The following is a 23,435-nucleotide window of genomic DNA, read 5'->3' on the forward strand; positions in this document are numbered from 1 at the left end:
GCACGCATTGAAGATTGGATCGTGCCTGAGCGTCAACGGACTTCGGCAACGGCCATCGCCTAGTTACACCAAAGTGAATTGCAACCGCGCGATGACATACCCCAGACCGCACTTAGGATTTGTACGATACCCACCTGCCTCAACAAAAGGTGTATCATTTGAGGCTCCAGGGACTACTTATTCTTTGTAAATCAAGGACATTTTGTATTTAGAAAGTTTGTAATAAAATTGGTAAAGCGGAAAAACTCGCCCGGACTATTATTTACTCTCTACCTATAAAGTCATTGCATGGTAATAGGCACTGGATTTTTTTGTACGGGGCGCTCTTTTTATTAACTTTTTAGCAGGCACTGATGAGGTCAATATCAAAATCCATCTAAGTTTCATTAATCTTTCCTACTTTACTTTTTTTTACCATTCTCGAGTGTTATTTTATACCGGAAACTACGTCAGGTAAACAGACATATGAGTCAGGAGAAAATAATACAAACATTACAGAGGGTGCGTCTAATATTTTTGACATGCCTCATTTGACGAAATATTCAGGACACGTGCATGAGGATCCGGACAGATTTTTCATGTTGTTTGATCACATGGCAACCCTGCAATTATGGTCACCAACTAAACAGAAGGAAATTTTACCTATGTACTTGCAGAACTCGGCATTAGATCTAGTGTTACAACTTAAAAACCAAAACCAATTCGGAATGATGTCTTATGAAATTTTAAAATCTATATTAGTTGCACTAAGTAGGCCGAAGATTCCATCATACAAGGCGGAGCAGGAACTATTCCAAGTCCAACAAGGAACCGATGAGCCCATAGATTCATATTTTCTGCGTAAACTCCGAGCAATTAGGCAGTTAATACCGGATACATCGAAGAACAAAAGATTCATAATTTATCTTTAGGATTACAAAGGGCCATTCTTAACAAGATCGCGTTAGAAAGGTTTGAAACAGTAGACGCCTTACAAACAAAATTGGATACTTTAGAAGCGGCCAACGCACTTTTAAGAAAAAGAAAGTATGCAGAGTTATCACAAAAACTGCACACGCTGTACGGCCAAAATCCTATATCTAACCCACAGAATCTATCATATATATTACCAACTGAACCAAAATAACGTATCCTATACAACAACCATACCACCATATTTAACCTATACAGACGCAACCTGTCATGCAACCAATGCACAGTTATGTACCTGCATCCCAACAACAATTTAATACCTATCAATCGAATCCATCTTTAACGACTTCTCAACCGTCAGTACCTAATCCTGAAGAATTAGTAATCCTGAATAATACGAGTCAAGAACCGAATACCGTTCCCCATCACGAGCAAAATTCTCCATAACATGACCTATCTCCCTTGGCCAATAAAATATCAGAATTGTCACTGGTGATAGCGCAGACAAGTTATAGAAACCAACCGAAGAATACAAATCAGGGATACAGGAAGAGGAATAATCAATATCATAATAAAGAAAGAAAAAAACAGGGACAAGTCCAGAACAGTGAGCAGGCTACACCTACGGAGGATCAAATTTTAGTATGTGTGATATGTCAAAAGCGCGAACACGGAGCCTCCATTTGTTATAAGCGTCCAAAAAACGTGTAAGGCCGCCCCTTGGCAAGGAGGTCGACAGCCAACATCATCCGAAACATGAAGACTAAATAGAAATAAGCGAGCACAATGACATAACTTACGGAATCACTGTGATAGAAAAACAATCAGAACAGTTGGCAAAAAGACGAGAAAATATCACCCTAGAAGATGAAAATAATAGATCAAATATAAGAATTAAAACTAAATCAGGACCTCAAAACGCAATAATTGATACCGGGAGTATGATATTGGTCTGGTGTTTGGAATCTTTGCCCCCTGGAACAAATTTAATTCAATTTCAAACAATAGTAAAAGGAATTTCAGGAAAGAATATTTGTTTAAATCAAATAGCACCGATAACACTTAAAATAGGACAAACAATATTCAGTCATTACTTTCGCATAGTTAATAGGACGATGCCAATAATTTTAGGAATTGATTCCTCCAACGTGCGCATTCCACCATCGATTTAAACAATAATATCATTTCTTTCTTTAAACATGCACAGAAGCCTCAGCTCCCATTTGAAAACAAAGAAGATACGCCGTCAGCTTTTACAACTCGAATAATAATGCAACCAAAGCAAGACTGGAAGAGTCCAGCGGTGACCTTGGCAGGGATAACATCTCCCGAAGTGTGATCAAGAAGAGGAAGTGGTTAAAGTGAAAAGTGCTCATTATATATACACAATTCACATAATTACAGTTATTCATAAACACATTTACACTCACCCACAATAATCCTACTCATCAAAAATTCACGTATTTTCACTTTATACCAACACATCACACCCTGACAAACTGGGTAGCTGGCCCTCTTCGTCCCGTTGGACCCCCTTCTCGATTTAGACTACAATACTTACTGATTATGACAATCTTATATTTTTCCCGATTTTGACTTTATGCTTCTCAACTTACATCAACAGGTCACATTGAATTTAATTTTCTTATAACTTCTATCAATTAACTACTATACTACATGACAGGCACTTCGACTCTTAAGTCGGCTAATCATTGCAAATGGCGGTGTTAACCATTTGTAATTTTTTTTTTAGTAAACATACAATTTTACACACAGAACAATTTTACATAAGTAAGCCAATAAGTTTACATTTGTTGCACATAAAACCATAGATGTTGGTGCAGTGAAATTTTTAAAACACCAATTAAGGTGAAGAAGAAAGAAGAAAAGCAAGACTGTTTATATGTGACTAAGCAGATAACACTTCCTCCGTCCTCACACACGTTCATTCAACTAGCATCGAAGAAAAAAATGCCTGATGCGGGATTTTTGTGTATATCATTGCTTCCTGGTATGCTCGAGAAAAATAGATTAAATGCTCTTGACCACAAGATAGATGCAACTAAAATGATAATTTTACTGTCAAATCCTAATAGTAACAGCGTTATTATAAAGAGGAATACCCCAGTAGCGGTTCTAGAGGAAAGGCACAAATCTCTTTTAACGCCTTACAAGAACCAAATTTTCTAGAGAAAGCGTACCAGTTTACAACAAAAGAAGATTAAAATACACGGAAAATCTTTTCAATTAAGAGTTCCTTGACGTCAACCCCAACTTAGACAAAAAGCAAAAACAAGCAGTTTATGAACTATTATTCAAGCATAGGTATGTTTTTACGTATGTCTCTGACGATATTACTTATTTTAGGGGATATGTTCATAAAATTAGGATTTCTAAGTCTGCTGTATTTCACGACCGTTCCCCACCGATTCCACTACACATCCGGGACCAGGTAGACAAACAGATTCAAGAACTCATTAAAGCAAAAATAATTACACACACAGACAATAATGAATTCAGTTCTCCACTTCTGGTGCTCCGCAATCCTAATACACAAGAATTTCGGATAGTTCTCAATTTACAGAAATGTAACTGCTATACCAAGTATTTATCAGTCTCATTTCAATCTACAGAAGATGTTCTAAGCTCTATAAAGGGAAAAGCCTTCATAACAAGTATTAATCTTTCTAGAAAAATTAGTATTTCCCTATTTTGATTATTATTTCCCATTACGATTACGCATGCACCCTCTTCTCCCTACCTATAATTTATTCTATTATTCTCATAATTTTCCTCTGCTTCTTCAGTTGTATGTGAAGTGGTCAGTGTATATGTCTGTGTCATCACTAGATCATTCTTTTCTAATGTAAGACTTAACACTTTATGTATATCATCAACAAATTTTACTTCCAGTACCTTCTTTTTAAGTGCATAACAAGAATTATTCCTACACCATTATGACCGTCATTTCCATTACATGAGTAAAACTTCTTATATCCTTCGCTGCTCAACACCCGATTACCTTCCATCTAACATTACAAACTCCTGCCAAATATACGCTATTTAGTTTCATTTATTCTTTAAGATTTTCAAATTTCCCTCCCTGTAATATGCTACGTAAGTTCCAAGTTCCTATCTTAAATCTTTTGGTTTTGCTTGTCCTCCTTTGTCTATTTTCTCTACACTGTTTCTTTCCTGTCCAATAGTTAGGGCGACCATAGTCCCATTTTGATCGGTACAGTCCCGTTTTCGGGGTGTCTCCCGGCCGTCCCGTCAGTATTTGTCCCGTTTTATGCAAGTGAAAGAAGTAAATAACAAACCCAGACCTGACAGGCATGGCGGAAGATGCTGGTAGCTTGGCACCTGGCGGGCGAGGGTATTGGTTGAGTGTTGGCAACACTAGAAAAGTCAGTAAAATGTAAGGAGGTGTTCGTTGTCTACAGAAGTTTTTCTTTTGAGGATCGTGTGCATCCGAGGAGTCTGTTGTGCAATTTAAGTGTTCCAGGAATCGTGTATTTGTTTCCAGACATGTGGACGAAGATCAACATGCGGATATTTTTAAACTAGTTATCCTTAGCTATGGCTATTCCTACACTCTGATAAATAATTTATCTTAGTACACTCGGAATTAATTGGCTCATTTCCCCCCTATAATAAGCTCCTTGATAAGATGGCAAAATCGGTCCTCCCAAATTAGTAAACCTGACCTACTGAATGGAATAGAAACTTCAAGCAAGTACGATTGGATAATTTATGTATGCAATTAATTATGTTTTAGGAACTCTTGAGCTCATATCTTCGTCACGCGATACAAAATGTACAACGATAATGTATAATTTGTATGTATTTACTAAATATTGTTTATATTTACGGGCAAACGTACTATTTTAAAGGCACAAGCAATTAAGAAGAAGACAAATATAAAGAAATAATTTAAATATTTGTATCATATAAAAATATTTATTAATTTCATTGCTATGACGACTTGTTTATCTGTTTAATGATGTTATGGCAACTAAGAAAGATAGAACGAAGAACCATCTTGTAAAAACCGAATGTATAATAATTTAATATTTCCGTTTGAATTTAATATTTACATTTAAACGACTAGCCTTTGGCTAGCTGGGAGCTCCGCCCTCAGACCCCCAAGTTTGCTCGGCCTACGGCCTCGCATTTTTTATCTATCGGCCTTTGAATCAACAGTGAATTTGGTGGACTTCATATTTCCTGAATTTGCCCATCCGGGACCTTCGCCCCCACGCACTGCCTTTGATCGGCCTCGCACCCCTTGAACCCACAATTCTATCGTTTCTTTTCCTATTTCAACTGTCTAAAAATAATAATATTTTGTATCCCAAAAAAAAACACCCATTTAAATAGCATGGAAATTTCTTCATCCCCCTTTAGACCCCCTAAACATTAAAAATATTCACTTTTGGCAATTTTCGAAAGTGCCTAAACATTTTGGGGTGTAGAAGTCGTCCCATTTAATAACATGGGAAAGATTTTTCAGTTCTCCATAAAACCACTCTACGCTTGAAATTTTTTATTTCTGATGATTCACTTAGGTAACGCTAACGAAAACGTACAAGCATACCGAATTTGAAGTTTTTATTCCAATTCTAAGTACCTAAAATATGAGATTATAAGTCGAAAAGAAAAAAAAAGGCCCATTTAAATAACATGGGGAAATTCTTCATCCCCTCTTTAAACCCCTTAAACATTAAAAATATTCACTTTTGGCTATTTTCCTGTGGGTTAGTTCCGGAAAGCTACAATCGTGCTAAATTTAATCATTGTAGCCCTACAGGAAGTGCTCAATATGTCAGCTCCTGTAGTTTTATATATAGTTAGGATGTCCTTTACCTAGGTAGATTTTCTGTGTAAAGAACAGACATTTCTATTGGTTATTGTAAACTTCATATTGTAAACTTCATAAAAAAAGTTCTAATTTCTAAAATCAAATACCGACTTCTCGAAATGGTTCTAAGTCTTTAATATTTGTATTTTGTTTTTTGTTATCAGTCTACACATGATGTCTTTTGTCATCAGGTCTACACACGAAGAAAAGGATCTCGGAGCTCAACGTATCCTTCCTTCCTCTACTGGATGCTTTTAACAAACTGAAAGAGTGGTTTAAAGGAAATAGTCCAAAGGAAGTTCCAAAGACAAAAATACATGTACGCGAAGTTATGTTTCGTCCAAACATCATGTAACAAATACAGTTATTTCCATAACACGCACACAACTTCTTTCTCCCCATTCCCCCTCTGAAGTATCCGACTTTTTAATGGCACGCTTTCTATTTTATTGTCTTATGATTATGCACCGAAGCTACAGGAAACATAGCAATGGCAGCTTCGTTTCTATTATTCGTGGCAGTGCTGGAATACCTTTCAGCCCGTCGGTTACGCTCTTCTGGATATTATCCTAAGTACTAAATTGGCACCCTTTCAAATAGTTTTTGAGGAAAATAATAAAAAGTCACAGGGATTGAGATTCGGTGAACAGAGCGGCTGAGGAACCAAAGCAATGCTTCATTGATGGAGACTGCCATGTGATATGGCTCTTTGAAACCATCTTGGCGCACACTTTCTTCATGGCAGAATTTGAAGGGCGGTAAACACGTTCAAATTTAACTCAGTACTAATCATTCTCACCGTCAATCGACAATCTGACCTCACAAGATGACTTCACTTATACCACACTGTCATCCGTTCTTGAGATTGAAGGTCTTCCTGCACGAGGTTCATCTTCCACTTGTTCTCGGCCTTCTAAAAACGATTTTTGTCATCTGAACACTTACGCCCTGGGTACGGAATGTTCTCCATAGTCCTTTGTAACTTTTCATAAGTCATAACACTGGATTTCCTAAGCTTTACACAAAATTTGATGGCGTAACGTTGCTCAAACTTTTGTCGGTCTATTTTCACAACAATCACAAACACAATTTCCCTTTAGATGCTCTCAGCAATCTTGTAGCAACTGGAGCATGTTCAAACCTGTACTGAGTCAATGACAAGGACTAGTTAACTTACCTGCCACATCAAGGTGGAGGCAGCAGTTGTCGGTTCGTGCATAGTATCGCCAATCTCATTACTTTTCTAACATATTTCGTATATTGTGCTAAAAAAAAACGGAGTATTTCCGCATAGAGAAAGCAAGCTCATTAAAAGAAAAATTCGACCGAATAGTAAATATTTATATGATTATTAACTTGGGAATGTTTCACTAGAACTGATGTTAAAATTCGTAATGTGACAGAGAGTAGCAAGCTGAATATTTTTTTGAATTTGTTCACTGTAACTTCTACACAAATTTGTTACTAACTAGCCTGATACTCTACAAATACATCAATTAGAACATTTTTGGTGTGGTACTGCCTCCAAATATGTTATTTAGCACTTGATTCTTCTGTACTTCACACATTTATACAGAATGCAGAACTACTCACAGCGATGATTTTAACGTAACTGCTTAAAATGTGGCATAAGGAAATTTTCAAGGTACACAAAAAAGGCATTGCGGCACATGTTGCTATGCAAGAAAAAATATTTAATTATCCACTTTTTATTTAAAACACTAGAAGGACCGGATGGGTCAAAATGACCCATCACCATATTTTAATATTCCACTGTAAATGTACTTGAAATACTAAGTGAATAATATTTTATGAATTTGTTAATGCTATTGGCCTTAACAAATTCATAAAATATTATTCACTTAGTATTTCAAGTACGTTTACAGTGGAATATTAAAATATGGTGATGGGTCATTTTGACCCATCCGGTCCTTCTAGTGTTAAAGTATTTGAGATAGTAATAATACAAATATTCATAAGCAATATTTTATTTTTCGGTACAAAAAATGTATACAATTTCTTTTACTCTTTACTGGTATTTACATACGATACAGAACCCAAAGAAATTAATTCAGATTTCCATCAACCTGTCAATATCTGTCAGAAATTCATTTGTGTGTTTACCTGAAACAAAGAAAAGTATGTTAGGAAAAAATAGTTTTGCTATACATCCAAAAGTATTTACTGTGTTCAACTATACTTCAAGGTAACGTGCGGAACATCAACACAAGACAGAAGCGTGACAGTCTTGTAGAGTCAGCAGCAAAAAACCTGCAACATGAGCATGTAAGTTTATTGTGAAACTACGCCTAACAGCGCAGGGAATCAACATAACGTCTAAGTGGCACGGATCACGCCAGGAGAAACCTTGGCGTTCTCCCCTGTACACTTATTTTGTAGCAAAAGACTTCGTCGTTTCACAATACACTTACATGCTCATGTTGCAGGTTTTTTGCTGCGGACTGTACCAGACCACCAGTCATTCTAACAATCAATTCAAACTTGCCGTGCTTCTTTTACTCTCTTTAAAAAAAAAGAGGAAAAAATAATTATATATAAGATATTTAGTTTACGTTTTAAAGGATGATGTATGCAACTTAATAATAATAACAGAATTGGTGGAATGAAAGTCTTCCTCTCCCAAGAACTATGAGGATACTCTCGATCGACACACAAAGTAGAAGTGCATTATATTACAGGAATATTAACTTGCGAGTGCAAGTAAATATTGGTGTAACTAGCCAGTTACTTTGTTCTTTTATACATGATATTCTTAATATTAATTCTCAATATAGTAGAAAATGAAAAGGAACACCGAGAAAACACGGTCCCATGTGAATAATATTTTATGCACATACTCCTAGGCTTTACACCGCACTTAATTTTGCGTACAGAATCCTACTCCTAGACAAAATATCCAGGGTGTGTCAAAGTGTATGATGTGTACTCTCCTTCAATTGCAATGCTGACCAGCAGTTTTGCATTGAGACGTAGCCAAGATGTCATAATAGGAAATAGCTTCTTCCATGTAGTGGCTCAGGGGGTCACAGTACATCGCGAGGATTGTAGACGAAGTACACGCCATTCAATCGAGCTCTACATATATTCAATGGCATAACATCTGGTGATCGTGCAGGCTATGTAGTAGCACACGGCTTGGAAAGTGTATTGGGAAACATGAATTGTATGGGCACTTGGGCTTCCTGTTGAAAGAACACAAAGAATGGCCTGGATTTTCTTCAGGATGTACGCTACGTTGGTGAATATTTCCTGTATGAACGCAAGAGACAGGCGATCATTATAGAATATGGGTACCACTATGGTGCTTCGCACTACTCCTGTGTGCCTCTCACCCAATCGCTGCCCCATCCGCAAACAACTATCCCCAGCGCCAAAAAAGAACCGGGTTCTCTGTCTCAACGACAGGCCATACATCTCTCTTAACTGTTTTAGCAACGCAACTAGCGGCGGTCTGCACGGTGGCGAGGTATGGAAGTCCGCCGAACAGCAGCCGTGACCAGCGAATGGTTGTAGATGTTCCCAGCTGACACCTCATTTATCCTGAAGAATGACAATTCGTCTTCCCTCAGGCTCCGGAACGTCCTTTTTAAAATTATTGCTGCAAGGCATATCTTCAAGGTTCAAAAAACAACATGACGAGTTGTACAGTTCGGAAACTGCTGCAACGAGCACAAGATTTCTACGATTAGCGTGCATGAATGAATTGTTTCCTACCACATTACACTTATAGTTTTCTCACCGTCCCTTCGTTACTTTCTTCTGGTAATTCATTTTCTACCAGTGTGCATCTTTGCACGTTAGTTTCTCATAATCCTGCTCTACGGTTCTTTAATTTATCTGCTTCGGTATACAAGCAGAACCCGCACTCAAGCAAAATATTTGGACAAGACGACGGCTACCAGTGAAGCTTAATACAGTCACTTCTGTACAGTGCATTCTTATTACGGTATGCCATCTTTGACAGCAAACAGAGTAAAGCTTAGGAGAGGTGATAGTTAAATACAATTTAAACCATAATACTATACAGGACATTTAGAAAGGGATAGTAAATATTCTGATAGGTTATGGTCGTTCACGTGGGAATAAATTTTGAGACCTGTTTAAAACTGGCAAGTAAGACATTATTGTAGGATGTACTAAACAATTCATAACACTACATTAATCAGTTTGTCAACGAAGGTTGAAACCTAAATTATTTTCAAGTACAGGCTGGCACAAGAAATGGTTCGGTATTTATTTTTAAAATAAAATGATGACACTTAAAGATAGATTGATTTCTATTCATATACAGTACTCTGTACGCCTGGAGGAATTCAGACGGCCTCTGTTTTATGTCTTAACTAGTAATAGTCCCACTTATGGGACAGAGTAAACATGACTGTTAAAAGGACAGCTACTTACAAGGCAACATTCCGATTTGATGAATTCAATTGCTGAAAATGATTGCTAGCACTGGATTCAGCACCAAAAGAAACAGAGAAAGAGAGGGTATTCAGTGGCAGACCGTGTACAGGATGGGAGATAAGTGAGGGCAAAGTGCGAAGATAGAATGTAGAAAATGTCTAGAAATGTCATGTTAATTTTGAAACGAGTAGAGGGATTGAAGTCAAATGTTGGATGTGAGGAATGCATGTAGAATTCCACTGAATAGGTGTAATGTGAATCATGTGGGACATCTGAAAAGCCACCATGTTGGAATTACCGCAAGAAGAATATACGGAAAAGGGGTCATGTGACATATGGCTCTTAGCGCACACCGTCTATTGAAATCAATAGTGGCCAATATGGTTTGAGACCTCTGTTTAATTGCAACTGTTATGAATGATTGTTTGATACAAAAATGGAGACAGTGGGCATATTTGAAAAACGATAAAAATGGGCAAGCGGGCTCGTCACAGCTGTCGCCGGTATTGAAATTGAAACAGTAGTTGACAGGTGTCATGAATGCACCAGGTGCTGTTTGCAAATATCCACTTTTGTAGAAAGCATATCTAATCATAACTTGGAACTTTGAAGCTGTAAACTGGAAGTGGGCGAGTGATTGTAAGTTAATGAAGTTGTCCCGTTGTCATATTTTGAAGTCAGATGACAGAAAAACGGTATCTGTTATATATTTTGATGGAATTCTTATATGGGGGGAAGAAGAACACATCCAACGGTTGTATGAGTGACGTGGAACCATTAGAGATAAGGAGTCAGTAAAGTTTAACATTATCCGGTTTCTGCACCAACTCATTATCTTTATTGGTTCTCCATAAATTAACAAGGAGCAACAGTTTTGTCTGCTTTATAGAAGGCCAAAAAACGTCAGTCATGAACTGTTTAAGGTTGTCCTTGGTCATATTTGCACTTTTACCGGCATGTGAACGGATATTGGGTGGATCGGGACGTTTGTTGGCTGGAAAGTGGCCTCATCCATGTTTGTGGTTGTTCCTCATTCACGTTACCTTTATGACAGTATTGCTACATTGCCACAGCGTGGAACACCTCGATTTACAAAGGTCTCAAACTGTATTGGCCACTATTGATTTCAATTGACGGTGTGCGTCAAGAGCCATATGTCACATGACCCTTTTTCCGTATATTCTTCTTGCGCTAAACCCAACATGGCGGCTTTTCATATGTCCCACATGATTCACATTACGCCTATTCAGTGGAGGTCTACAAGCATTCCTCATATACAACATTTAACCTCAATCTCTTTACTCGTTTCAAAATTAACATGGTATTTCTAGATATTTTCTACGTTTTATCTTCGCATTTTGCCCTCACTTATCTCCCACCCTGTACACGGTCTGCTACTAAACACCCTCTTTTTCTCTGTTCTTTTTGGTGCTGAATCCAGTGCTAGCAATCATTTTCAGCAATTGAATTCACCAAATCGGAATGTTTTCTTGTTAGTTGCACTCCTTAATAGCATTATTTTTACACAAGTCAAAAAAGAGTTGTACCGATTGTTTTGAGTTCAAAACCAAGTTGGCATTTCCGGCAAAATCAATTATTAAACTCTACATGAAGAATGAAGGGTCATGTTTCAAGCTCAGTCTTTTGGCCTGCCACTGTCCGGCCCAGAAATAGACATCGTGGGAAAATGTGGTTCTCAAATAGCGAAGATTTGTTTTTATGCGATTCACTTTTTTGGGGATTTTTCAAATACAAGAGTTGAAAAGAGTGATATAAGAAAACTTATATCACTCTGGCATCCAAAGAGATCGACAACTACAAGTATCATCAGGTCATTTGTAACGTGCGTGACAATTTGCAATACTGGCAGGAAAAAGGATAGATTATCGAACATGTACTGTAACATGCATTTCACCTTTACTGTGGTGTGCATTTGCTTTTCGTTTCGTCAGAAGTATTTTTTATTATTATTATTACTATTATTATTTAAAAAATAACTACCGGACCATTTTGTGCGCAATCCCGTTAATATTTAATGTTACATATATAAAGAACAGAAATTCTCATTTTTAAAGGTTAAAACATTTAATATGAAACCTATGATTAAAAAAATTCGTAATACCTCCAGCATGTACTACATGGCGACTTCCTACAAGACAGTCCCGTAAATCACAATTTGTTTCAATCTCGGCATCATCACAGACTATACAACCTTGAAGAACAGACCTAAAAATAATAACATGAATATGAGTAATTTCATAAAGCGCACTACGTATACTAGAGTACAAAGCTTTTCTTTCTTTCTTGATAATTGACAATATACACTTATTTTCTATTTATATGATCATACATGTGATAATCTCTGATAAGGTGCGTTTTATTGTATTATTTTCGTTCAGCTATAAATAACTGAATTATTCTTTTCTGAGGCCTTCTATTATCCAGTTTTCAATTTTACGATACAGTAAATGAAGGATGCTGGAAGTACCTTTTCTACGGAAAGAGGATTATATTTGGTTATTCTCTACTTTGCCAGATGTTTTCGGATTTTATCTACAATTTACTGCACAATTTAAACGGCTTACAGAAATAAATAAATAAATAAATAAAAATTCAACAAAAATTACAATTTTTGGTACTCTAAAAATCTTTTCAACTTGAATGCAAAATATTTTGTCTATTATTATTATTTAAGAATTAACACATTATCCCGCACTACTAAGCGCGCACTAATCATCTTTGTAATAAAAAAAATCTAAAGTTTCAATTTTTTAAAACATATTTTAGTGGAGAGCTTCTTTTTATGGAATATAGATTTCTTAAGTAGTGTACATGGGTTATTAAATAACAAATAAAACTACTATACCATTCATACACTTAAATTGAAATTTGAGCTCCTTCGTGGCTAAGCGGTTAGCGTACGCGTCTTTGGCGTGGAAGACCCGGGTTCGATTCCCGATGGGAGCTCATGTAGTTCGGATTCCACGTTGATCAGTAGGTCCACGTCTCATATAGCCTCGCTGCTGAACGGGACGTTAAACTCAAAATCAACTCAACTCAACTCAAATTGAAATTTGTATTTCATTTATCACATTTCCCTTCAGTATTCTCTACTTCATTAGATGTCAAATCGTTCTGTTTTAGTCTACTGTATTCATTGTCCCCACATAAGATTTTATTATATTTTTGAGAATACCCGCTATATATATATATATACAGGAGTAAAAAAAACTCTCTGTTCGCTATAGTCTTTATCATGTGACAATTTTTGGCGCTGAGAGAGGGTTATGGTATGTGTTCGAAATGACCACCAGCAACTTCTATACGATGCCCATGCCACCGAACTGCACACTGAACTACGGATGTTCATGTATCTGGCGTAATGACAGCATATGACTCATACGATTTTTTTGTTTTACGTAGCTCATCGATTGTTGCTGCTTTTTGCAGATACATGTCATTCTTGACGGTTCCCCAGAGGCGTCAAATCAGGAGACCAAGGTGCGTACTTAACAGGACCTCCTCGACCAACCCACCGTCCAGGTAGAGTTTTATCGAGGTGCAACTTGACATCTCAATAGTAGTGAGGTGGGGCTCCGTCTTGTTGCATGTAAAAAAGTTCCATCACTATACAGGTTTTGAATGGCAAGCAAAATCCTTGTTTGAAAGTATATCAAGATACGCTTCACTAGTTGGGGTACTCTCGACGAAAAACGGACCAATCACACGACGCACTGATAGACCACATCACACAGCAACCCCCGATATATTAAATGCCCTCTCCACATAAGCATGAGGATTTTCAGGAGCCCAGTAGACACAATTGTGGCGATTTACAGTACTGTTAAATTTGAATTGCACCTCGTCAGTCCACAGAAACTTCCCTGCAATTCCGCAATTCCACAGCGAATAGCTTGTTCTGCCAGCGAGCATGCGCAGCATAAATTACCAGCTTCGTCTACCACGATAAATTTAATACCTTACACTGCACTATGCATTCAATTAGATAGTGTAAGTCTTTTTGTTTAAAAATTATTTAATTACAAACGGTCAGTATATTTTTGGAACCCTCTTAAAATATGTATTAGATATTCTAATTCAACAAAAGTAAATGACGAACAAGTTTCCTTACATTCTTTAGCACACACATAGCTGAATTCAAGTCACTTCAGTGCAATTTCTAAAAAAGTTTGGCAGACTGATGGAGCTTATATATGATTCATACTATTACAAGTGTACTTAGAAATATCCACTTTTTACCTTCTTTATAATGTTCTTATGGAAATAGCATTTTATTTTTAAAATGCCGAATTGAAATAATGATTGAAATCAATCAATCCTACTTTTCACTTTTAAATTATTTGAACTATACAACGATCACGATCATATGAAACCACACACATATACTACAATTTCCGCGAATTTATCTGCTTTTTTGAAAATAAAATAGAAAGAAAAGTAATTAGGTAATTTCCCATATTTACCCTTCTCGGACTTTTACGCCACTCATTAGAACACAATTTGTAAGGCGAACTTTATTTTCTACAACACAATTGCTGCCTATAATACAGCTTTTAATGGAGGTCTTTTCTGAGATTATCGTGCCTTCACCAATTATACATTCCTCATCAACCTGAAACAAACATAATCAAGGTTTAAACAAATTAAAAGGTTTACGATAATTTTTAAAACCAAATGCTGTTTTTCATATTCAAAAAAAGCTTAATTTTGTACAACAAGTAAATACAATACAAATACTGTACTTAATAGAGGAATTTATATATATAAAACAAGAATTTTAGGAATGATAAAAAAAAAAAAAAAAATTAAAAGTGCGATTTTGACCAATAATTATTTTTTGGATCAGGGGCCACAAAATTTTTGAACAGCTCCTAAAGCGAGTTTTCGTATTTTTTACGGAAAAAAGCAAATCATACTGAGTTAAGTGATGGTTTGGGATTGGCTAGACTATACGTAGTTCTCCAGATATAAGGCCTAAAAGAAAAATTTTAATTGAAATATATTAGATCTTTTGATGCATTTTTGGATCAGGGACCACAACATTTTTGAACGGCTCCTAAATCTTTTTTTTTTTTTTTTTTTTTTAACGAAATAAGCATATTATACTGAGTTAAGTGATAGTTGGGTTTGGCTACACTATATGCAGTTCTCCAAATGTAAGACCTACAAGAAATTTTTTACTGAAGTATCCTGAAATATATTGGATCTTTTGACCCAATAATAATCCGGGGTTTGTGCAGCAGCACACTAAGACAGTTAAAGTGAGTTAAGTGATAGTTTGGGTTTGGCTACACTATATGCAGTTATCCAAATGTAAGACCTACAAGAATTTTTTTCCTAAAATATCCTGAAATATATTGGATCTTTTGACCCAAAAATAATCCGGGGTTTGTGCAGCAGCACACTAAGACAGTTAAAGTGATGTTAATAAAGTTTGGTACAGTAACACAGTTCATTCCATATTGACTTTTTTTTTTATGTTTTACTCCGACAACAGAATCATCATCATCTGAGATAACTGAGCAACCAATTTTTCACTGAATTTCACCTGAAAGTGGTGCATGTGCTTCGTGTTGATACACAACTGAAACTATCACTTTTTCCATTTTAAGTGCTTTATCGTTATTCTTTTTATTTATTTACTTTTTAAATTTTAAATGCGTGACAAACATCTGAAGCAACTATTTTCTTAAGAATTAGAGGAAAACGGTCTAAATGCTAAGAACACCACTTACTCCATCAGAGTCAATCACTCCTTTTCACTTTGACTTCTGGAACTACTGCTTCCAGTTACGCTTTTGTTATCAATGGCAATTAAAAAGGCTCAATCACAAAGACTAAAAGTCGCGGACGATCAAATATTATTTAAAAGTCTAATTCAACCACTTTTGTTCAGTGAAGCGCAAGGGTGCAGTTTGTCTATTAATGCATTATTATTATCATATTATTGATTCAACGTTCTATTGTTATTTATACAGAGTAAGTAAGTAATTCTGAAAAATGCATCAAGTATCAACAATATGAGTTTAGCTGTTTCCTGGACGACGGTTTAGCCACCATTTTGATTTGAAAACAGCACCAATTCCAGCTAAGGTTCATCAAATTGAAAAAGAAAAAGGACTCACTGCTGCTGGTATGATAAAAGTCCAGGTACATTGGATCACATCATATTTAAATGTGAATGGTTCAACACTTAACCTACTCATTTTGGACCTTTTATTATTAAACAATTATTAGTTGAGAATAAGTGGCATATCCATAAAAGAAACTATCAAATTTTTGGAAGATACTGGAATTCATCTTTAAACATATCATCACAATCAAGCACAGTTTACTAAATTTTAATTGAAGATATACTCCGGGGATTGGGAAAAGCTCAAGATACAACAAAAAACAAAGAATAAATGGAAGAATCACACTAAAAGGAAGGATTGAATAACGCGGAACTAAACAAAGAGATATAATTTTAAGGCAAAACTTTTCCCCAGGAGGCAAAAACTCAGAATTTGAAGTGGAAAATAAGTTTCCAGGTTATAGAGACAAGGATTGTAATGTCTGCGTCTGATGAAGTATAAACGAAAGAAGTTATGCAGAAGATAATTTCTGGATAGGAAGATGAGCATTTAGGAAATTATTTATTAGCACTGGAGTCAATTTTTAGGTGTTTCAACTATAGCATTTAGCACTTTCACTAAATTCAATGTGTTAATATAATATAGATATAATTAGTTACATTTATTTAGTGTGTGATACAAAAGATTATTTAATGAAGCATTCATAAAAAGGGTTTCAAGAAGATTCGACCCACAAATTCAATTTTACTGAAACATTGATTAGTCTAACAAGTTTAACTGTTATACAATATAATATTAGGATCCATGTTTACACATGAAGAATATTACATGCATCATTTAGGTCTCTTCCAACGAAGAATAATGATCAATTATACACATGGAACAAACTTGACTAGAACAATTTCTAAGTTTATGACAAGTGGAATTTTTGAAAAACAATTATCAATAATAGACTTAGATAAACAATTTTATATTATTGCAAAACAATTGTTTATAATAAGTTACATATGTGACTAGGATTTAAGTTAGCACCTGGAAATATAATACCTCAATTAAGGTGGTGAAAGAAAATATAATTTACTTGTAAACAGAACTGTTACTTTTCTTTCAGGTATATTGTGCAATGAGTGTCACGACTCCGATGGTTTCTATAGCAAAGGTATGTTACGTCATAAGCAGCGCCAATCGGTATCACTACAAGTTAAGCAAGAAGAAAAATAATCATCTTGATTTGTCGATATTACGGAGACACTAATGCATATTTTATGTATTTCAATGCATCCTGTGTTGCCAGAGAACATCCAATGAAATAGAATGAATGAGATAAAAATTTCATAGGCTGGCCAGAAGTACGCTAGAGTCCCGATTAACCGAATTGTTATATATATATAAAGCTTTTACCTGTATGCGACTTTAAAAAATAAAAATAAAAACAATAAGTTCAGTTCTTGTTTCGGTCTAACAGTTATTTATCAGAGTAAGTTCATTATTACCATGTGTTGTCTGTACTCACCCACTCCCTTCCGCGTCTATTTTAGCACACGTACTGCAAAACTCAAGAGATACCTGCTAGTTAAGATTTGGTCCCGAAGATCAAGCGCTATCTACTATTACAGATCCGATTCTTGGTCATGCTCTTTAAGTGAACACGATCGCCATCTTTGATTCAAACAGTAATTACACGAATTTCAAATCTATGGCTTAATCGGTGACAAACTTGCTGGTGGTACCACTACTAGATATCGATTGGACGCTGCGACTTAAAAAAAGATAAACATTGGTCAAAAAGACTTGAACATTTTTCCACATTGGTTTACTACTGTTTACATCTTTATGCTCACTCTATGTACTATAAGAATGATTGTATATTTAAATAAAAAATGTTATTTCTATATAACAATTCGTATTAAATATTTCTGTTATTTTTCAATGGCAGTTAATTTTAGATTTAAACTTTTAACTGTACTGTACCCACATGCACTGGTGATATTTCAGTAAATACTATTGGAAGATTGTTTGTGAAGCTAAAACTGTCAACGTCACCGCCATATCTCTACCCACCAGTAGCGGTTCGTGGTCTATAGAAGCACCGGTTGCAATATCAAAGGTATGTAGGTACGCGCAAGTGTTCTCCTCCCCTAGCGTTCTTGAGTCATATCCAGAATATATTCAGGAAAAAACCGAAACCGGTTTTGGTGAAAATCCGAACCGATTTTGGAGAAAACCGAAACCAGTTTCGGTAAAAAACCGAACCGGTTTTGGAGAAAACGAAATGTCGGTTTTTCGGGTTTCGGTTTTTCTAGAAACAGGTTTCCGGTATTTATAAATACCGGATTTGCCCATCCCTAATTTAAATTCACCAGTACATATACGTACACATTAACTTTTGAAGAATTGAGTAACACTAGCGATTAGAGTATCATGTTTATGAAGATCTTACCTGCTTTGATTTTACTTCACTTTTAGGATCAATATGTACTAGTTCACGACCACCTGTAACCGATGGCCAATACTTTAAGATCTGGAATGAAAAAGTACACAAGAATATCTTAGAAGAAAGTAAGTACAAATATGAATTATTAACAAAGTAATTCGAATCGTGGAATATTTTAATACTAATAGGCAGGTACAAATGTTTTAGAAAATACGAGTATTTAAAAATTTAATACATTTAACACTCCTATATCAAGGTTCATAATATACTTATTTTGGCAATAAAACATTTTTCAGTGAAAAAATGTATTACTTTCTGTGAATGCAAATAATTTATTATTAATAATAATAATCCAGGATATATTTATAAAAGGAAAACGTGTCAGTGTGTTCGTTTATTTCTGATTGTATATAGTTCATTAAAGCTTTGGAAATATTCAACAGTATTAATAAAACCAAATTAACCAAAATACTAATTATATATCAATAACACTTGTATAACAACAGTTATACTGCTGGCTGCAGCTAAATGAAGACATGACCTGAATGTTGGATAATAGAACTTTTGTATAGCCATATTAACCATAAGAAAGATCTCAGTGGTATCACATGTAAGTTGAATCTTTTGTACTTTTGTTTTCCTTTGTGTTTTTACTGCCTTCCCAATTGTCACTTGCCACTTCTTGCTACTAAATCTAGTATTATTCGTTGTTTTCATACGATGCCCGGAAGGCAATGTTTTTTTTACATACGTATCCGCCATCATGTGAAAATAAAATCAGGTATTTGTGTATTTGCGTATATATACAGGTTGTCTCAAATTAATGTTTCTCATTTTAAAACAGAATATCTCACTGATTAAAGAAGGTGTACAACTTTTGAGGTGTTATGTACCTTAAGGATGTTTTTTCTTTTTTTTTTTGGGGGGGGGGGGAATGAAGATTGGTACTACCTTTTATTATATTTAAAAATATGAGTTATCAAGTGGAAATCCTATGCTCTCTTAAAATGCAGTTATATTAACATAAAAGATATTTTCTGATCAAATCTTATCTTGTTTACTTGTTACCCTTTCTTTAGGCCTCCTACACCAAATTCTTGTCTTAAATCACAATTACCTTGCCTTTAGCCTAAATATTATTATTCTCAATAACTTCTTGTCCTAGATGTCGAATTTTTTTAAAATTATAATTCTTCTACTTCTAGTTTTGACAGGCTCTAACCTGACAACAATGAGAGGCATGGGTATTAATTCGTAACTCTCCAACCAACACCTTCAACAGAAGACAGCGATAGCATATTTTCATCTCGATAGAGAAACTTTTTTGATCATACATTTCCTGAGAAATGGATAGGACACAGAAGAAGTGCTGCGCAGCACCTACTTCGATCTCTGGATTTAACTATTTTCGATTTCTTTTCTTGGGAAACTGTAAAGATCATAGTGTAAGCCGAAAATTCTCGAACACTGGAAGATTTGAAAGAGCAAACTGAGGATACTTGGGATAATATATCACTTAAAAAAAAAAAAAGAAAAAAAATGCAATCGGTATGTTGTTTTGTTTTATGTCATTGACGACGATGTCTCACGGCCGAAGGTGGTCATTTTGAACATTTACGTCCTTGAGGTATACAACACACAAAAACTGCATACCTACCTATTTTAACCGTTAAAATGATTTTTTTTTTTTTTTTTTTGTAACAGAAAATGATGAGGTGAGACCATTGGACTCAACTTATTTTTCCTGACCATTTTGAATTTAAGGCATATTTTTACGCAATAAACTTTCCACATGCATCAGGACTGCTTGTTCATTCTTGGATGATAGTAAACGAAGGAATCACATCTTGACGGTGACATCTATAGTGCTTATAGTAAAGTACTGTAATTGATTTATTTTCCGAGATGTGTCCAATGGATCCACCTTATCATTTTAAGGGTTAAAGAATGTAAACATTAATTTGAAATACTCCGTATACATACAAACGTAATTTCAGAAGAAAATCAGGAACCACAAAAATAGCACACGGGAAAACTATCGTTTCTGAACCATTAATTACATCAATGCGTTATCTTTTTCATTAAAGGTCTTTTCATACATAAAACACTTACACTAATGGTCTAACTTCTTGATCTTTCATTCATAATCATTCCAGGATCAATCACAATGCTTTCCAATCTACCACTAATAATTGTATAAGCAAATAATTTACTTTTTGTTTCACGACACTACAGTCCAAATTGAGAGCCTTGGTTTTCCCAAGTAGTCGCCTCTACTTCTTTCGATCTTTGCTGGCATCCATGATTTCGAATATTTATGTTTTACAGTATTTTCTTTAATCTCCTCCTCCCAATTCTTCTTTGATTTCCCTACTGGTACTTCCTTATACATCCTTCTTACTAGTGCTATTTATGACAATCCCACTTCATTCACTCTGTACATTTTGACATGGCCCACGCACTTCCCTTCATCGTTTAATCTCTATTTCTCAATTGTTTGCTCTAGTTTGTGGGTCAAAAACTTCTCCTGAGTATTTTTATTTTAAATGCATTAAGTCCTTCCTTTTCCTTTGTGTCAGCGTACATATTTCACTTCCGTACATTAAAACTGGTTTAATATAATTTTAGTGTCTTGTTTTTCATCATGAGTAGTAGGTTTTCAACGTCCCTCGTTGCATCATTATTATTGGTTATTAATTTGCCTAGGTAGATCAATTCTATGTTTTCGATTACGTGATGTATCATCCCCCTTAACATACTCACTCCTTTCTTGTTTCCTAGTCTTCTTTCTACCCTTGGTTTCTTTTCTTTTTTTTTTCTTTTGTATTTATTTATAGTCCTATAAGTTCTAGTTGTTGCTTCCAGTTCTTTGTATCCTTCCGTGCCTGCTTTGCTTGTTCCTCCAATGATACTCATGTCTCTACATTTGCTAACACTTTTGGTGGACCTGTCTATAACGGTTAACACTGCGTCAATCAGAGTTTTTCCTTATAGCATACTCCAAATCACAATTAATAAAACAGATGCAATTTCATCTTCTTGTTTTAAACTTAGTTTTATTTCAAGTGGATTTGTCAGCTCAATATAGGTTTTTATTTTAACCTCTGCTACAATGCTTTCTAGGGTACATCAAACTGGCTTTATAAGTTTCTGCGAAAACAATACTCATAGGCAAAGAAATGAGTTTGATCTTGTAAAATTTCTAGGAAGTACTCCAGGAATCCTAGATTCCGTGGGACATTTAAGAAACGCTACCCTAAAGCACTTTTTCAAAAAATTTCTCTGGTATCTGCATTCTTTATCATTAAGTACAAAAGTTCAAATTTTTAATAGTAGAAAGACCACAAAAAATACTGTACCTGACGATTAAGTTCATAATAGCTAGCCAATGTATTGGCTCGAATTCCAAAGGCTCCGTCTGGGATATAAGAATAACAGCGTACTGCATCTCCGTGATACGCTTCCTTCATATCTCCAGTATGATCATTCCAAGCTGACATTTCCAATGCTTTCCTATCCATTTCGTCTTCATTAATAAACCGAAATATATCTGGAAATAACAATAACATAGTAGCCATTAAGTAATTAGTGGTATTTCAAAACACAGGAGAACTACAAAAGGCATACAAAGATTCAATGTCGTACAAAAACAAAAATGTCTATGATAGGGAAATGAATTTTAAGCTGTCATGTTCACAGACAAAAAAAGTGCAGATTTTAGGCTGGATCACGAAGTGAACCCGACCATCTGGCTTGCCGTACATTTTATTTTCCAAATTCGATTAAATTTCTCCTAAAGTAAAAATTTGGTGCTAAAAAAATCTTTACCTCATATATATGTATATATGAAACTTAAGGACGAGATAGATAGAGTAATATGAAAATACTGCGTAGTCGGTGGAAATAAATGAAAGCCCCGTACCATGTTGCCCGGGGTTTTTACGTACACACGAAGCACGACGTTGAAATAGTGTAAGTTAGCGTGACCGTAGCGTCGAAAGGGTTAACTCTCTCAACATGAAGCAATTCAATTAAAGGAAAGACAATATGAGTCAGTCAGAGAGTTGCTAAGGTGCATTGTGCTGGTGTTATTCGCAATGACTCGGAGACAACACTTGAATGACTTTACACGAGGAAGAATCATTGGAAAACTAGAAGAAGGACGAAGTGTGATAAGCATCACCCAGAAGTTTGGTATTGTACACAGCATGTTTCACATGCATGGGGAGCATTCCGAAAAACAGGCAATGCTGAGCGAAGAAGAGATGGTGGTTGACCACGGTTAACTACAGCAGCAGATGACAGCTATATTGTGAAACAGGTAAGAAGGGACTGACATCAAACAGAGTCCAATTGCAAACCATTTAACAGGACTACAAGGTGCCCAATCTCATGCTTTACAGTGGCAAATCGACTGCATGGGGATGATCTCTGCCATACGACCATTACGTTGTGTTCTGTTGACACTGGTACATCGGTGGCACCGTTTGCGGTAGTACCTAGAACATTAAGACTGAACCGAGAAGGAGTGGGGTTGCGTTCTTTTCTAATATGAGAGCAGATTCAGTCTGAGTAATGATTCTGGATGTACACACACTCACACATGTGGAAAGAGGTGGGAACACTCAATGAACTCAGAAACTTAGTCGGACATGATCATTTTAGTGGTCCAGGTGTTCTTGTGTGGGGACGCATGATGTTGCATGGG

General features: G+C 35.7%; 1 protein-coding gene across 4 annotated transcripts in view; it reads right to left on the reverse strand.

Moving 5' to 3' along the window:
• Nucleotides 1-7,745: 7,745 nt before the first annotated feature.
• Nucleotides 7,746-23,435, reverse strand: part of eIF2Bgamma (eukaryotic translation initiation factor 2B subunit gamma) — a 40,852-nt gene continuing 25,162 nt past the window's right edge. For all 4 annotated transcript variants that reach the window (XM_081742614.1, XM_081742613.1, XM_081742612.1 and 1 more), the window contains exons 7-11: nucleotides 22,087-22,277; nucleotides 18,734-18,814; nucleotides 14,683-14,831; nucleotides 12,321-12,424; nucleotides 7,746-7,897 (exon numbers count right to left, since the gene is read on the reverse strand). In XM_081742614.1, the coding sequence (XP_081598740.1) occupies nucleotides 7,845-7,897; nucleotides 12,321-12,424; nucleotides 14,683-14,831; nucleotides 18,734-18,814; nucleotides 22,087-22,277 (578 nt within the window). In that variant the 3' untranslated portion in view covers nucleotides 7,746-7,844. The remainder of the gene's footprint in view (nucleotides 7,898-12,320; nucleotides 12,425-14,682; nucleotides 14,832-18,733; nucleotides 18,815-22,086; nucleotides 22,278-23,435) is intronic.

This window comes from Thermobia domestica, chromosome 16 (assembly GCF_964235325.1).
Source record: "Thermobia domestica chromosome 16, izTheDome1.hap1.1, whole genome shotgun sequence".
Lineage (NCBI taxonomy): Eukaryota > Metazoa > Arthropoda > Insecta > Zygentoma > Lepismatidae > Thermobia > Thermobia domestica.